At 35.7% G+C, this 17,416-nt stretch overlaps 1 protein-coding gene across 2 annotated transcripts in view; it reads left to right on the top strand.

Moving 5' to 3' along the window:
* LOC128165784 (KICSTOR complex protein SZT2-like) overlaps nucleotides 1-16,582 on the top strand; it is a 55,152-nt gene extending 38,570 nt beyond the window's left edge. For both annotated transcript variants that reach the window (XM_052830615.1, XM_052830614.1), the window contains exons 40-62: nucleotides 344-508; nucleotides 791-872; nucleotides 1,398-1,565; nucleotides 1,930-2,148; nucleotides 2,406-2,575; nucleotides 2,872-3,049; nucleotides 4,204-4,391; nucleotides 5,987-6,164; nucleotides 6,433-6,602; nucleotides 6,952-7,122; nucleotides 7,817-8,066; nucleotides 8,176-8,252; nucleotides 8,388-8,540; nucleotides 8,648-8,892; nucleotides 9,423-9,654; nucleotides 9,935-10,157; nucleotides 10,492-10,619; nucleotides 10,806-11,073; nucleotides 11,873-12,002; nucleotides 12,167-12,269; nucleotides 14,502-14,702; nucleotides 15,631-15,699; nucleotides 15,889-16,582. In XM_052830615.1, the coding sequence (XP_052686575.1) occupies nucleotides 344-508; nucleotides 791-872; nucleotides 1,398-1,565; nucleotides 1,930-2,148; nucleotides 2,406-2,575; nucleotides 2,872-3,049; nucleotides 4,204-4,391; nucleotides 5,987-6,164; nucleotides 6,433-6,602; nucleotides 6,952-7,122; nucleotides 7,817-8,066; nucleotides 8,176-8,252; nucleotides 8,388-8,540; nucleotides 8,648-8,892; nucleotides 9,423-9,654; nucleotides 9,935-10,157; nucleotides 10,492-10,619; nucleotides 10,806-11,073; nucleotides 11,873-12,002; nucleotides 12,167-12,269; nucleotides 14,502-14,702; nucleotides 15,631-15,699; nucleotides 15,889-16,032 (3,912 nt within the window). In that variant the 3' untranslated portion in view covers nucleotides 16,033-16,582. The remainder of the gene's footprint in view (nucleotides 1-343; nucleotides 509-790; nucleotides 873-1,397; nucleotides 1,566-1,929; nucleotides 2,149-2,405; nucleotides 2,576-2,871; nucleotides 3,050-4,203; nucleotides 4,392-5,986; nucleotides 6,165-6,432; nucleotides 6,603-6,951; nucleotides 7,123-7,816; nucleotides 8,067-8,175; nucleotides 8,253-8,387; nucleotides 8,541-8,647; nucleotides 8,893-9,422; nucleotides 9,655-9,934; nucleotides 10,158-10,491; nucleotides 10,620-10,805; nucleotides 11,074-11,872; nucleotides 12,003-12,166; nucleotides 12,270-14,501; nucleotides 14,703-15,630; nucleotides 15,700-15,888) is intronic.
* The last annotated feature ends 834 nt before the right edge of the window (nucleotides 16,583-17,416 follow it).

The following is a 17,416-nucleotide window of genomic DNA, read 5'->3' as shown; positions in this document are numbered from 1 at the left end:
TTGTTTTATGCTTATAGTATTGCAGGGGAATGTTAGGCAAGAAAAAAAAATTACTGGTATATGTTGGTTCTGAGGCCTTTTTTGACAAAAATAGTTTCATTTGTTAAGGGAATTTTAATATACAAACAGATTGCTTTAATCTGGTTAGATGTAGATTTTGGTTTTGTCAGAAGCAGTATAAACAAAACTGAATTTCTTTATAGAAATAGAGAAGAAAATACTTTGTGAACTAAAGAGCCATGGTACATTATTTTGTTAAGCACACCAATGTCTGTGATAAGTGCAATGAGATAATATCGTGATTTTTCAATGACTCTGATGTTTCTCCCTTTGCTGTGTACAGTTCATTCAGAAGCCGATGCAAGACTTGAGCCATGAGCTGTTACTGACCATTCCCAGCATCCTCCCAATCCCGCTCTGTGCCCTGATGTACTATCTGAAGCAGAACATGTCGCAGTTCTCTCACGCCCCAAACTACGCCGACAACAAGCCTGAGAACAGATTCCAGGTACAGCCCAACTCAAACCATTTACCTGTATCAGGGGTTCTTGATTAATAAATGAAACAATGATAAATCTTTTATATCCCGTGGGATAAGGGAACCAATTTCCTTTTTGTGTGTGGCTTAGTGTAAGATAAAGTGTTCAGCCATTCTTTACTTATTATGATAATGGTCATAGCTGCATTGAACTGTATAGCACGCTATAGAGATTACATGCTGTTAAGAGAGTTGGAGATTGCCCACATATCTCACACATTAAACTGTGATGTTCTTCTCTTTGACTTCAAGGACAAGATTGGAAGTGTGTGCCACCCTATTTCTGATGATGAGGTGTTTTTGTACATCAGGCCTCACTCCTCGGGAGGAAAAGGTGAGGCAGATATCAGCCATGGATATTAAACTGGATTTTTTAATTGATGTGGGAACATGTATTCAGTCAGAAAAGATTGTTCAAAGTTCCACAATTAATAACAGTTTTCTTTCAAAACTTTTTAAATGGTATTTATTAGGTAATTAAGGAAGAGAATTGCATGATTTTTTTAGATTATAAATAATATAAACATGTATTCAGTCAGAAAAGATTGTTCAAAGTTCCACAATTAATAACAGTTTTCTTTCAAAACTTTTTAAATGGTATTTATTAGGTAATTAAGGAAGAGAATTGCATGATTTTTTTAGATTATAAATAATATAAACATGTATTCAGTCAGAAAAGATTGTTCAAAGTTCCACAATTAATAACAGTTTTCTTTCAAAACTTTTTAAATGGTATTTATTAGGTAATTAAGGAAGAGAATTGCATGATTTTTTTAGATTATAGATACCATGTTGACATAGAACCAGACAGTTCGCTTTAGATAATGCTGACTTTCTATCTGGCTGATCTTGATTTCAGGAATAGCCTGTGTGAGTGTGTCTTTGGTGGATGGCCAGAGGCATCGCGTGTCTCTGTTGAGGTGCCCCAAACCCTCCCGAACCAACTACAGCAAGGTGGAGACCCTGGAGGAGTTTGACTGCCTCACCCACACTGCACCCTTTAGTCCAAGGACTGTCCAGAAACCAGGTGAGTGGGCCACCAGTTGAAGTTTAGAACAACTGACCAAGTCAGGCAGTTGTCCATTGTAATGTTATTGAGTTATCCAGGACATCAGACTCAGGAGCCATAAAACTTAAGTGACCTCTCTTTTTATCTTAGTCTCACTTTTTTAAAAGGAACACAAAGTGGAAAGGTGAGACAGAGGTCAAAAGCGAGCTCTTTGTTAGTTTTATGGCTCCACAGCATCGTAGTTTTGGTCAAAATCTGAATTTTTTTATGGTTGATAAATATGATGTTTTGGAAAACATAATATACATGTACGTTTTAAGTGGGCATGATTTTACACAAACATGGGAAATTTTACACTGACACCACCAATACCTACCAACAGGTCCCACTGCCCTGGTTCAGTTCAGAGTTTGGGAGAGAGGTTCTGCTGACCTTGACACACTTAATGAGAAGCTGATTGGAGCAATGAAACACGCCTTGAATGATGTCATAATGGAGTACTATTTTCTGACCTCCTCCATCTGTCTGGTTCCACACCAACTACAGGACATCCTCCCCACCCCCGCCCTCTCTGCTCCCTCCTCTCCAGTGGTTACAAAAGGTAAAGGCAAAATGATGGAACTTTCTGCCATTTCACTTTTCATACAATTGAATGAAGGTTTATGAAATTCTTACATCAAATTTATTGGAATTAACTCATTTTCTGAAAAATGTTTTTTGAAATTAGAGTTAATTGTATTCATTTAGGCTCAAATGTGAAACAATTGCTCACTTATAAGTATTATAATTATGAAGCAAAGCAGAAGTAATTTGAGAAAATTGTATAGTCATTTTGGGATATTTGATGCTTGTTTGCAGAATCAGTTGAGAAGAGACCTACAACTCTGTCAAGGAAGAACTCTGTGGAGATATCTACGAAGGTGCTCAGCACCAGTAAAACTGCCCCGTCGCCGCTACAGTTTGTCAAGGACACTTTTGGGTCGACAAGGTCACGATTCATGTCACCCCCACCAGACTCTTCTACAAAGGTGGACTTTTGATTCTGTTAGCACTTTTGAAAAATTGACTCAAATCTATTAAAAGTTAATGAACTTCAGCAATTACGAATTTTTTATCTACTGGTTCCTGTTCATCAATTAAAGTACAAATTTTGAGTACATAGTCTAGACAAATGTTCTTTTTTTTTTTTCAGAAGGAATAATTTTCGTCCTCAAAACTAATTTTCTACTGTAAAAATCGTATATCAGTTTTATATAAACATCAGTTTTAGGGGCTAAAAGATTGAACTGACCTCATTTTGACTGATTTCTCTATCTGACTTTAGTCCTTTGAGTTCCCCTCTCCAGTGGCCTCTCCAACAGTGACATCTGGTGGCAGTGTCACTGAAAAGATGTCTGACAAACATCATATAATCCGCCTGTATGAGGAGGGGGAGAGGGGCAGACTGTGTCCCATCTTCACTGACCAGATGGCAAAGTGGCTGGATTACTGCTACAGTCAAGGTATTCAGAAAATTGAAATTTTGAAAGGACTGTTCTGATGTAAAAACCAGGCAGTATTTTATCGGTACCTGTAATACCATCAGAACGTGTACATGTATACTAGGATCAAACTTTATGTACTATGACTTGATTTATAAAATAATGATTTTCTTGAATCCATTGGATTGGATTTATAAAGTTTTGTTTGTTTAATTTCCTTATTTACTCAGTCAAATTTTTGTAATGTAAGAGGTATCTGTCCTTTAATGACAATTTCTTCATACATTATATTTCAAAGCATTTTGAAAGTTGGGGGTGGGGGGAGGAGGCAGACTCAATCTGATTAAAATCAGATCCTTTGATCTGCTCACTTAGATCATAGCAATCTAAGTGGGCGGATCAAAGGATCTGATTTTAATCAGATTGGAGGCAGACTCATCCAAAAATTCTTGACCAAAAAAAAAGTCTCTATAATAACTTCAATTTTACTGTTAATTTCCTTATTTCCTTAATTTCACTTTTTTTTTTTATAGATTTCTCCAAAAAGGAGGGGGCCAACTCCCTGATAATTCTCCATGATAATATGTTTTTCTCTAAGTAAAGTTAAAAAAAAAATTCTGTTGCGAAAAAAAGTGGGGGGGGGGGGGGGGGGGGGGCGGGCCCATCCTTGCCCCCCTGATGCTATATGCCTGTTAGATATTCATTGTGATTAACCTTCACTTTAGTTGATCCTATATGGATTGGTTCAAAACTTGTCAATGAAAATTGTCCAAATTTATCCAATAAATGTATTTACATCAGCATGGCATGAAGTTATTCAGTGTATGGAATCATTGGGCTACAACATGAGGTCACCATTTTTACTGGTAGTTGTATATTTATTGTACATTTCAACAAATATTTGTCAGCAGTGCCTTTTGGCTGTCAGACAAAGTTAGCAACCTTGTTTTATTACATATATAGAGGGTCTGATTTTTTAAAAATGTTTATTTTGAATGAATACATGTATAAACTAGATTATATAGAAATATTTCATGAATGGATGATTACTGTAAATAAAAAAAAAAATAAAGTTTCAGGGGTCTATACTTGAGGGATGGAAAGGGAAGGGGGCTGTACTCAAGCACCTGTGCTTTTCAATAGATTGATACTTATTACTTGCATTATTTTTATAGGTACACCAGCAGTGAACAAACTGGAGCAAACCTTTAAATCCAGACTAAGTTTAAACCAGTTCATAATGGAGTTTCAAAGTTTGGTCAAAACGGCTTCATCTGGAGACATCTGCCCACGGATTTTCCGACAGGAGCCAGACCACCCCGGACAGTTCACCCAGTATAACCCATTCAGGAAGCCTCTACATGTAAGCTGTGGTCTTATTTATAGTACACCCAGACTTGTTCAGTTCAACTTCTGTTCATTTTTTTATGCTGTTAAGGTCAGTGGTTAATGCAAGTATTAATTATAATTAACTACTAATTTTCTCTTTCACCTCTTCTCTCTCTCCATCTCTCTCCTCTCTCTTTCTTTGTCTCTTCCTCTGGGTTTTATTAGATGATACAAGAATTTGTACTAAGATCTAAGGTCATTGATAAAAGTCAATGTCACATCATCATCAATAAGTCCCTTATTCACTAGAGGGGTTATTATACCCCTGCAAACGAAGTTTGGAGGGTATATAGGAATCACCTTGTCCGTCCGTCCGTCTGTCCGACTGTCCGTCAGTCCGTCTGTCCGTCTGTCTGTTCAATTCGTGTCCGGTCCATATCTTTCTTATGGAGAGACATTGGTAGTTCTTACTTCACACAAAGAATGTTTATGACCTAAGGGTGTGTCATGACCTTGACCCAAGGTCATTTGGGCAAGGTCAAGGTCACTGGCAGAAAAAAGATCAAAATTCGTGTCCTGTCCATATCTTTTTAATGGAGAAACATTGGAAGTTCTAACTTCACACAAAGATTGCTTATGACCTAAGGGTGTGTCATGACCTTGACCTAAGGTCATTTGGGCAAAGTCAAGGTCACTGGCAAAAAAAGTTCAAAATTCGTATCCGGTCAATATCTTTCTTATGGAGAAACATTTGAAGTTCTTACTTGACACAAAGATTGCTTATGACCAAGATCATTTGGGCAAGGCCAAGGTCACTGGCAGAAAAGTGCAAAATTCATGTCCAGTCCATATCTTTTTCATGGACAAATATTGGAAGTTCTTAATTCACATCAAGATTGCTTATAACCTGAAGGTGTGTCATGACCTTGACCCAAGGTCAATTGAGGAAGTTCAAGGTCATTGTTTAAAAAAAATCGGGCTCAGTATACTTATTGTTCAAAATGTTTATATTAAATGGCTGCTTGACATGTGGAATTTTGTTTGATTCGAGTCATGTTTGTTAACATAAGGATGAAAATGTCCTTATGCATTAACTTAAACTAAAATGGAATTTAAAGAATAGAAATTGGTTTGTGTACTCATATCAGCATTAACAGTTTTATTAAAAAATAGAGCAGTTGTTATTTATAGAAAATGGACGGTGAAATAGATTCATCCAATATTTTCTATCATAGAAAAAATACATGAGTTATGATTTTCTTAGCGGGGGGTATCAATTGTGAGCTTGCTCACAGTACCTCTAGTTACTCCTATATATATGGATGGTTCTGGTTTAGAATATTTTGGTATGTCTGCAGAATCAATCAAAAAATCAATTTTGTCAAGTTAATTTACATTTTACCTTTGTGACTTTTATACAGATTTAACTTAAGTTACTATTTTCAAAGTAATAGCCATTGGGTTTTTCAAATAATATCAGATGTATGCACATTTATTGTTGTGTGAGAAGAGCTTTAGAATATGGCCTATAACATTCTTTCACATTTCATATTAATATTCTTTACATGTATTTACTTTCTAAAAGACTTAGTTTTAATGAGTTAAAGTTTCTATTTTTTGGTGTTACAGGCAGAAGAAAAATATAAAGAGAGCTCTCTTGATTTCAAGCACTGCTATGCATCCACTTCATTTGATGCATCTTTTATATTGATTGGAAGAAATGTTGACCAATGGCAGGCAAGCATTCAAGACATGGGTGAAGATGAAATGGCAGACATCAATATGAGACAGAGTCAGAGAGACAAAGGTAAGATTGAGATAATGACCATGTTTTCCTCAGAGGTCATTTTGATTTTTAGTTACATGTAAATGTACATGTATTACTTTCTTGTAAATTTAGAACAGCAACATGGATTTATTTCCACTTCAGTCATATTTTGGCTATTAATAAAGCTAGAATACCTCACTCATTACTGAATTTCAGATTACGTTATTGCGTGCATGTAACTTCGTTGATGAAATGTTAAAAAACTCCAGAAATTTTTACGGTAATATATTTTATGTGAAAATTTCAGCTTTTCCAAAGCAGTCGTTCCAGAGGTTTGCTCCGTATTTGTCGGAGAAGCCCAGACGGGAATCCCTGACGGATCAGCCCTCCCAGGACTCCATTGAGATGTCCCCGATCGGGTCCACCCTGTTCATTCCCAGACAGAGGCTACTCTTTGTACTCCTGAATGACAAAAAGGTCTTTGTTGTTGATTTGTTGTAAGATAAGTTGATCCAAAATACTGTGTGAAACATGACACATTAAAATGAAATTTGTTTAATTAGTTGTGGACTTTCATTTATTTTCATTATCAAATTTCAATATTAATGAAGATTCAGTGGCATGTTTTTGAGTGTTATAGGCTCATGGTTTTGTATAAATGTATCGTATTATGCATAACATACTGCTTGCATATATAACTTCCCTCTGAAGCTTTTTAAAATGGAATTTTTATTTCTTGAGATTCTAGCATTATAATTTCCTTTCTTTTTTGAGAGTTAGTGAAAACTTATATCATTTGTAATATGGCTTGACTTTCTTACCACAGCTGACATTGTACACATACAACTGGGCCGGGGACTCCACAGGCTCCCTCTCCAAGTCCACCACCAGACTGGTGCAATGGCAGAACGCCCGGGTCAGTCTGCTGCACAGTGTGATTGCACAGAAGATGGGCTTGTTCCACCATTGCCCATTCTACAACCCAAACAGTAACAAGGTAAGGACCCCTGCTCATTCTACAACCCAAACAGTAACAAGGTAAGGACCCCTGCCCATTCTACAACCCAAACAGTAACAAGATAAGGACCCCTGCCCATTCTACAACCCAAACAGTAACAAGGTAAGGACCCCTGCCCATTCTACAACCCAAACAGTAACAAGGTAAGGACCCCTGCCCATTTTACAACCCAAACAGTAACAAGATAAGGACCCCTGCCCATTCTACAACCCAAACAGTAACAAGGTAAGGACCCCTGCCCATTCTACAACCCAAACAGTAACAAGATAAAGACCCCTGCCCATTCTACAACCCAAACAGTAACAAGGTAATGACCCCTGCCCGTTCTACAACCCAAACAGTAACAAGATAAGGACCCCTGCCCATTCTACAACCCAAACAGTAACAAGGTAAGGACCCCTGCCCATTCTACAACCCAAACAGTAACAAGCTAAGGACCCCTGCCCATTCTACAACCCAAACAGTAACAAGCTAAGGACCCCTACCCATTCTATAAACCAAACAGTGACCTTGTAAGGACCATTGCCCATTCTACAAACCATGGGCAAACATTGACAAAGTAAGGACCACTGCCTAGAAACCAAATGTAAGAACCTGTAAGGGTCCCAGAAAAAAACAAAAATTCCTGGTTTTAATATTAAATTCTTAATATAAATATCTTTTGTCCCTATAGAAAAATCCTTTTGCTGGAAGTAGCACAAATTTAGATGACTTGATCAAATGCACAGCCCCACCCATTGAAAAGGTGCGACGTAACAACAGCATGTCTACTGTGGTCACATCTTCTTACCGAGCGTTTGACGAAGTCTACAAAGATCTGAAGCCTTCCAAACCTCTACAGCACACAGAGTTCTCCAAGATGTCCGACACTGTAAAACAGCAGTGCTATCAGACCCAAGATCTGAAACTACAGGATCGTAAAGGTCTGTGCCGAAAGTTCTATAAGAATTGCTATTTTTAATTTGATTGTATACTAGATAAAAATAGGCTGAAGCTGTAGTCTAATTTTGCATATTTTTTTGTTTTGTTTAGAAATTGAGAAGCTGGAAAAACTTCGAAGTTTGTATTTGTTGTGGATGCAGAAGTCAACAGCAAACATGTCCATTAAGGTATGAATATACACTGTAATTTATGTAATTCTATTTCGGGGGGGAAAACTACAATTCTGCACTTGTGGATGTTTTATTGAAACATTTGTTTAAACCATTATGTATTACTGAGAACAAGTTTTTTACACTCAACAGGAGGATATCCTTCATCTCCTGAAGCAGGTATCAAGGTTACTACATTATTGTGCCACACCCCTTTTGTTTGACCCAGTTTGGAGAAGGAAGGTCATGAAGAAATACGAGGTCACCCAGAGACAGTTGTCTGTCTCATCTCCAACAGAAAAAGTGGTAAGAATACTTCACATTTTCAAAACTCAAGAAAAAGGGGGGGGGGGTTTTGTGATTTTTGTTAGGTATTAGAAAACCACCAAAATTGAACTTTTCATTCACCACAGCGCTCCAGACACAGTTCTGGCCAATCAGTGTCCAGTCTTAGGGCAATGAGGACAAATAGTCAAGAGGGTTTGAAGAAGAGGCCTGTAGTCACACCTACAGACTCGCCTGTCAATCAACCCCGACATCAGAGGGAGGAGGCATGGCATATCGAGCTCAGACACACCTTCCTTAAACAATACATCAAATATGTTCAGTCACTGGGCTTTGTTTTAGTCAGCCTTCAACCTAATCTTCATGCAAAAGGGTATGTGTTTCTTGTTCAGTGATTTGTAATAAACTTCATAAAATGAAAGATTTATTTTGTCCAGTATATTTAACATTGTGGAGATAGGAAAAAATAGAAAAATGGAAGATAGATTTCCACTTAGTAATTTTATAATTATATTTTTATGTTATATGATTCTTTTTTTTTTACCGTAATTTGATAAAAAGTGTTCAATTGAAAATGTATAGTATGGCTTTATTTATAAGCATTCAAATGCAGTTTGCATGCTATTTTTAGAAAAATTTGAAATATTCTAGCTCCGAAACGAGCCTGGTAATGTACCCTGAATTTTTGGGAATTAGCAGGTTTAAATGCTTCTAAATAAGGAATAAAATATCAAGGAAAATTATATAAAATTGAGGAACGTCTCGTCTGTCCTTAATAATTTCAACTGTATGGACTAAAAGAGGATCTATCGACTAATTTTGGCATATATGTTAAGGTTTTCCATTGTGTGCATTGATGATGCATAGTGAAACTTTAATATGAATGATGTCCATATTATGTAGAACACACAAGCGTAGATCATCTTATGAGAAGTTGACAGCCCATGCTGAGGACCACCCTTCCACGCCCCCACCCCCCTCAGGAGCCCCTCACTCTCAGAGCTCCACTTGCTACCTCCACAAGGCCATGCCGGCTGGGATCTTGCTGCTCAAGCTGAGCTTCAGGGAGCAGTACTTCTGTGTGGAGATGTATGTGTGTGAGAACACGCGCCTCGGGATCCCTGTCAATAAACACGTGAGCACACAAAGATTTTCCATCGTCGTTTTGTAACTTGCATCTATGTATGCTTCTTAAACATGAAAAAATCAGCAAACTTTTTGACTGCATTATTATTATCATAATTATATCACAAATGTCAACTCGGAGCAAAAGCAGTACTTTCGCCTCTGAAAGTCGTTCTGTATTTAATTTTCTTTTTTCTTTTTTTTAATACAAAAGTCGGAAAGTATTTGATGATAGAGTTGAAATTACTTCATTAAGTAGCTGGTAACCTAATTGGCCTGTTGTTTTGTAGTTGAAGCTGTTGTTTGTGGATGAATGCGAGAAGTGCAAGGACATAATCCATGTGCATTCCTTCGCACATGATTTTCACCTGCGATGTATTCAGTCATGCATTCAGCCTGACCAGTCCTCCCCGTCATTTTTCCGGCCACAGTATCACCTGACTGGTTTCCTCCGGGACTTCATGCAGGTGTATCCGTATCCCCCAAAGTTCTCCAGAAACTTCTTGTCCGAGGGTAATTATTAGCTCTGTCGGCTCCTAATGTTATGGTGTTTGATAGTAAACGGTTTTAAATTTTGCTATTAATTGAATTTCTATCCTTGTTCCTCCACTACATTTATTTAAGTTAATTATTTCATTCATGAGTATTCTAACATGTGTAGGTATATTCAATTGGTTTTAAGTTTTGATAGAATTTTTGTATCATTTATCAACCATTTTCTAAACTAATTCTTTTCTTTACATGTGTCAATTAAACTTCAAAAGCGATTTTCTATTGAAAATTTATTTGTCAAATATTGAAAATAAGCATGTATGGATGTGTATCATCTTGGGGTGATGTCTTTCAGATACAGTGTCAATTTCCAATCTATCTACAAACGGAAGTGATTTGTACAACTTCATGGTACAGAACAACAAGCTTATTGAACTCAAAAAGTTTGAGATGATCCCCAGTGTGGACCCGGAAATTGAAAATGTAAGTACACGTATCAATGAACTTTGTGATATATAGTATATAAAGGGAAATAACCCTGTATACAGTATTTAATGACAATAGAACTGTTCTTACTTTGTATATTTGCTTAACTTTACAAATACTTAGTTTTTCTAAAAGTGTTTCTGATCAATTATCATATGAATTTTTTTCTAATCTGTTTTCCAGGATTTCTTCTTTGTGAGATCCACAGAGTTTGCTTTGGTGTCCCAGAAAACCGAGTCCATCACCCTGCCTCCCAAGGGCAACAAGCCCCAGTGTGAAAACTACTTTGTTGGGCTGGTGATTACACACAATCCCAACACAGACACAGACAGACAAACACTCAAACTGAACTATTTCATTGTCCTGACTAGTCAGGCGGAACTGTTTCCCACAGACCCCGTAGAAAGCAAGTCAGGAGAGTTCAAGGCCATGGTGCTACAGGAATTGTCAGGTAGTGTGAGGTCAAGGTTTTTAGCAGTGCGATACTTTAATTTTATTTGAAATATCATCTCAAATCATGCGGATCCTGAGTCTAGATTTTGCTCACTTCAAGCATGGCTGTTTGATCATATAAAGAGAATGTATGTTGTGAACTTGGATTTAGGCCTACAAGTTGTTGTTTTTTTTTACATGTATGATATTTATGTTTAACTTAAGCTACAAGTTATTTACTTGTATGATATTAATATGTTTGACATTAATTAAAAAAGATCATCTTGATCCAACAATTCTCAATTTGTATGTGCATCAACAGTAAACCATATGTTTTTCGTAAACCAGAACTTGATATTAAAAGCTTTATGATTACATCAAAAATGAATACCTGGTAACGGTATGTATAAATCATGTTGGTTAATATTTCAATAAGCTACCGGTACAAGATATTCTCTTCTCAAGGTTATAACAAGGCTATGCTTGTTCACGTCATTGCAACTACGAAGCAAACATTTGTTTAATTATGTTTTGCAAATTTGCAAATCTTATAAAAATAAATATCTGGTGGAGGCTATTATAATATCTCAAATTTCTTTCATAATATTATTATGTAATATAAAATTCCCATGGAATTTGTGGGTTATGGTAATATCAGCTATGGTTATTTTTAAAGTAATGAAATCGGGGTAAATCTCCACATAAACATTTCAAAATCACAAATCAATTAATTTCAAGAGAAAAACAAATTCTGCTTGTATGGCCTATTTTTTGCAAAGAAATGATAACCGATGCAATAACATATATTCATTCTTCAGACCGCACCAAGGTGGTTCCTGTAAAGCAGCACATCAGTGTAAGGAAGGCGGTGCAGAAGTTCCAGAAGATAAGTAAAATCCACAACCTGCCCTTGTACAAACTGCTGGAGAATGAAAGGGACTTGGCAAGGTTTGAGTTTATTTAATTTTGAATAAATTGAACTTTCAAAATTGAAATGTAGATTAAATTTTCTGAGCATTCACTTGAATAATAAAGCATTTCATGTTTACATGTTGTTTATATTTATAGCTTAAAGTCCGTCATTAAGGAGACTATAACGTATTTGTTTGTAGGCAAAAGATTGATGACATGATTGAAAGGTCAGAGGTGAAATGTAGAAAGGATTCACTGTGGCAGAGAATGCTGATTGGGGGAAAATTGGAAGAGAAAGATAATGTGAGTCTTTGAATGAAGAAAAAACATCTTGATAAAATTGGCTCTATGTGTTATATATACCGTATATACTCGCCTATAAGTCGGATTTTTGGGAGTAGAAAATTGAGTGAAAAGTGGGGGTCCGACTTATAGGTGAGACATAGTAAACAAATTTTTACAAGAGAGAAGTAAGTTATATTTCTTTTTAAATAATAAACAGATAAATGCAGTGAAGTTAAAAAGAAAATTCAAGCAGTCTGTTTTTCACACCTAAGGTGATAATAGATATAGGGGTCATGTCATCTAAAACAACACAAGCCAACACCCCAGTTTAAGGGGCTAATTACCAACCTAATCAGTCAGTAAGGAAATAAATCACTATCATCAAATTTTCAATCTATTTAGATACCTGTTTTGAAGCTATTACCAACTTGTAATTAGTGTTATAAAAAATAATGGCATTTAAATCAAAAGTTATTAACATCATAGACCCTCGATAGAAATAGTCAAGAAGCAATTATGGGGTGAAAAAAGGACAATTTTTTTTAAAACTCAAAACATGTATGATAAAATGTGGTATTTTATTGAGAGTATTTGTACATCAATTGTCCTGAAAAAGTAACCCGACTTATAAGGGAGTCAACAGCAAAATCTTCAAATTAAAGCTGGAAAAAGGCAACCGACTTATATGCGAACCATACTTATAGGCGAGTATATACGGTATTTGTTGTGTGTTTCTTTGTCTGTAACCATAATTTTGAAACAACACAATCAATTGTGGATCGAGGAAATTTCTCCAGTTTTCAGGGGGTCCAAGGGAATGATTATGTTTGTTTATGTTTGTCAAAGGCCTATTTTTGTCCCCCGCCGCAACGCGGTGCGGGGACATAGAAATGCCGGGCGTGTGTCTGTGGGTCCGTGCGTCCGTGTGTCCGTCCGTCACACTTTTTTGTAAGCGCTCTCATGCCTACAAATTTTGACGGATTTTAATTAAATTTATAGCAAATGTTTATACTACTATTACCTTGTTCAAGTTCGAAAATCAGCATTGGTCGATACTTTTTGTTGGAGTTATGGGACTTTGACCACAATAATGACTCCGTTTTATCCAAAAATTGACCTTGTAAGCGCTCTCATGCCTACAAATTTTGACGGATTTTCATTAAATTTATACCAAATGTTTATACCACTAATACCTTGGTCAAGTTCGAAAATCAGCATTGGTCGATACTTTTTGTTGGAGTTATGGGACTTTGACCACAATAATGACTCCGTTTTATCCAAAAATTGACCTTGTAAGCGCTCTCATGCCTACAAATTTTGACGGATGTTCATTAAATTTATACCAAATGTTTATACCACTAATACCTTGGTCAAGTTTGAAAATTAGCATTGGTCGATACTTTTTGTTGGAGTTATGGGACTTTGACCACAATAATGACTCTGTTTTATCCAAAAATTGACCTTGTAAACGCTCTCATGCCTACAAATTTTGACGGATTTTCATTAAATTTATACCAAATGTTTATACCACTAATACCTTGGTCAAGTTCAAAAATCAGCATTGGTCGATACTTTTTGTTGGAGTTATGGGACTTTGACCACAATAATGACTCCGTTTTATCGAAAAGCTGACCTTGTAAGCGCTCTCATGCCTACAAATTTTGACGGATGTTCATTAAATTTATACCAAATGTTTATACCACTAATACCTTGGTCAAGTTTGAAAATTAGCATTGGTCGATACTTTTTGTTGGAGTTATGGGACTTTGACCACAATAATGACTCTGTTTTATCCAAAAATTGACCTTGTAAACGCTCTCATGCCTACAAATTTTGACGGATTTTCATTAAATTTATACCAAATGTTTATACCACTAATACCTTGGTCAAGTTCAAAAATCAGCATTGGTCGATACTTTTTGTTGGAGTTATGGGACTTTGACCACAATAATGACTCCGTTTTATCGAAAAGCTGACCTTGTAAGCGCTCTCATGCCTACAAATTTTGACGGATTTTCATTAAATTTATACCAAATGTTTATACCACTAATACCTTGGTCAAGTTCGAAAATCAGCCTTGGTCGATAGACTCGATACTAGTATACTGCTTGACCGGCGGGGGACCCTGGAATTCTATTCTTGTTTGTCATGAGATCTGTGATTTGTCTTTTCTCAAAATCTTAAAGTATACATGTTTTTACTCTGTGACAGGCTTGATCAAACTTGTACAACTTTTTTTTACACTTACAGCTTCAGAAACTAGAATTTGAAGAGTTCTTGGAACTCCTGGGAATGTCGGTGCAGATGTCCTTGGATTCGATCGATGCAAAACTCATCCCATTCCTCAACATGAACTTCTTGTGGTACAGTGGACTGTTCAAAAAGCTTCAGGCTAAATACCCCGATACTCACCGATGTTTTACGTCATCTGACGGACTAGTGCAATATATCGTAAGTTGATGATAACAGCTCCGATACAGTGTGAACAGATGTTTTCAAAGTCAGATTATGATAAAACTAGACATCCTGATCAGTTTCTCATTTTGCCTTTGCTGCATGTGCAACCATATTGCTTATTTTTAGGAATTTTTATTAGGTTATTATTTTGGCCATTTGACAATTGATTTACATTTTTGAAACTATCAATGTTTTAAAGAGGTCAGTGGAAAAATCTCTTATTTTTCACCTCAAAATTGGAATTACAGTACCGGGTAAATACAGAATAATTAAAGTATAGTTAATGAATTATGCCAGCTAGTGCTGATGTGAATCCCACTATACTTAACATCTCAACACAATTTCAGTGCACCACTGTGCACTCCTATTTATAATTAATCGATTCAGAAAATTAAACCAATGGTTTAGAACTTCTGTGTTTTATGATGTCTACATGCAGCGCTAGCTCACCTATCTTTTTATAACATAAACTTGTTAGATACCATGTACATTTGATGATTAGACATGGAAATATAAAATCTCAGGTAAGTTAAAACCATAATTAATAATCAGTTTATTATCAAATCAGCTCAATCAGCACTGTTTTGATTTTTAGTTTGTGAAAAGCTCTATCATAGTTAGCATGTGATGTTTTTTTAAGGATCAAGACATGTGGCCCATTATCGATTCTCACGGTTACAGATTTGTGTCTGCTTATAAATACTATAAGAGTGTAAACAGTAAAATAAATTTTGTTTTAATTTTTAATAGGTTTAAAATATTTCAGCATATTTTGATGTATGTAGTTGGGATCAGGTGTCCACAAATATACTGAATGATGAAATGGTATCTAAAGGTTTTGTGTTGGTATTGATATAAGTATTGATCCATTAATTAAGTTACTTACAATGCACACCATAAGCCTGCATTTCTCTCTTTTCAGGTTATTTTAAATCCCAATTACTTGGACATGTTTTCCATGTTAATGACAAATGCTAAAGATAATCGAACTGTGAGTATTTTTGTAGATTTTTAGAGACTGTTTGCAAGCGATGTTTTCTAAGATGAAATACTGTATGTTTGTTTTTCTTGAAAGGTTAAAAAAAGTTACTAGTGTTTATTGCTTTTTTTAGACCATGATCATTTGAAAGTATGCTCAACCTGTTAAATAGTTTTATAAGTATTACTTGTGTTGTTGTAGTTTCTGGGAGCTGTGTACAGAGACTCCCTGTACGATCAGGTGGACACCGAAGAGTGCCCCAATCATCCAGTCCGCAGCGTAAACCTCCACCTGGAGGAGTTTGTCAATGTGTGCAGCTTCCACCTCTGGTCATCCATGCTTTAGCCAGTCCTCTGGGAACACTTTCATTGTCGTTTACTTGAAAAGTGGACTTTTGGGTAATAACAAACACAAACCAAAGTTGTGCCGAATTTAACAAGGTTTTTATTTCTAAAAACTGCCATCACTATTCCAACAGAAGTTGCATCAACTTATGTGTTCATGATTTCCAAAATTGGAACTTACCCATAGATGGTGGTCTAGATGACCAACTTTGGGTATCAGAAAGATTGTTTTATCAACATCTTGGAATTCATGTACATGTATATTGTTACATCCAACTGATAGAAAATAATCAAGTGTGCATCGTTTACCAGATGCATAATAACGGAATCAAATTTATTACAAATTGAAGAAACTATACCAGTAATTGTGAAGTCTGGATTGACTCTAAATTGATTCTAAATGGGAGAAAAGTAAACATGACTGCTTATGCTTTCACTTTTACAAGCTTTATATTTTGGATGTACGTGTCAGGAATGTTTATGAATAGCTTACTGACTCAATTAAGTCATATTGTTTTTTGTTGCAATTTATATTAAAGATCAAAACTAAACATCTTCAGCCTTTGTCATTTTTAATCTTGGACAAATGTAAGGTTATATTAATAGAAAATTATCTCATTGAATAATACTTGAAAATAATGAATACAATTTAATATTTTGAAGGGAAAAAATATGATGATTTCCTTTTGAAAAGCCATCAATACATTAAGGTGGCTCTATACACCACTTTTTGATGACGCAGTAAGCAAAAAAGTAAATCTGAAAACATGCATTTCCGGTACTGGCTGATTTAAACTGAGGTGAATTGTATGGGAACCGCTATTTTGAAAAATATGTTAAATGGATAGATTTAATTTGATAATTGGAAAATTCATTACTTACAAGTAATGTGATATGTGACACCTTCACATTGTGTGGTATTATTTATCGCAATAAACAATAAAATCAAGTATAAATTTTTAAAGAGTTTCTTTAGCATCATTGATATGTTACACTGTAGCGCAGTGGGTTAGTGGGTTCACTACAAACCAGTAGGTCATGAGTTCGATTCCCGTTGAGAACAATAAATTTTTTAACTTTCCAAAAATTTCTAAAACGTATTTTTTGGTTGAATACCGTGAAAATTCTAAACAGGTGAAAATATTTAATTTTAATATACTTAAATGCACATTAATATCGACACCTAACGGGGATGAGAGGGTTGCTTTGAATTTCTCTCAGGTTGGGATACATAAATCCTATTGGCCTAGTCAATGTTCCCCTTTATTTTTTTGACTTAGTTTTGCATTAAAGCAAATATATTCACTTATACAGGGCAAAGTCTATAATGAAATATGTATGTATTTATCATTCCAACATTATATTTAGGAAATATTCTTCAACTC

The sequence above is a fragment of the Crassostrea angulata genome, chromosome 10 (genome assembly GCF_025612915.1).
Source record: "Crassostrea angulata isolate pt1a10 chromosome 10, ASM2561291v2, whole genome shotgun sequence".
NCBI lineage: Eukaryota > Metazoa > Mollusca > Bivalvia > Ostreida > Ostreidae > Magallana > Magallana angulata.
Note: the sequence above shows the minus strand (reverse complement) of the source record. Positions and strands in the feature narration are given on the sequence as shown.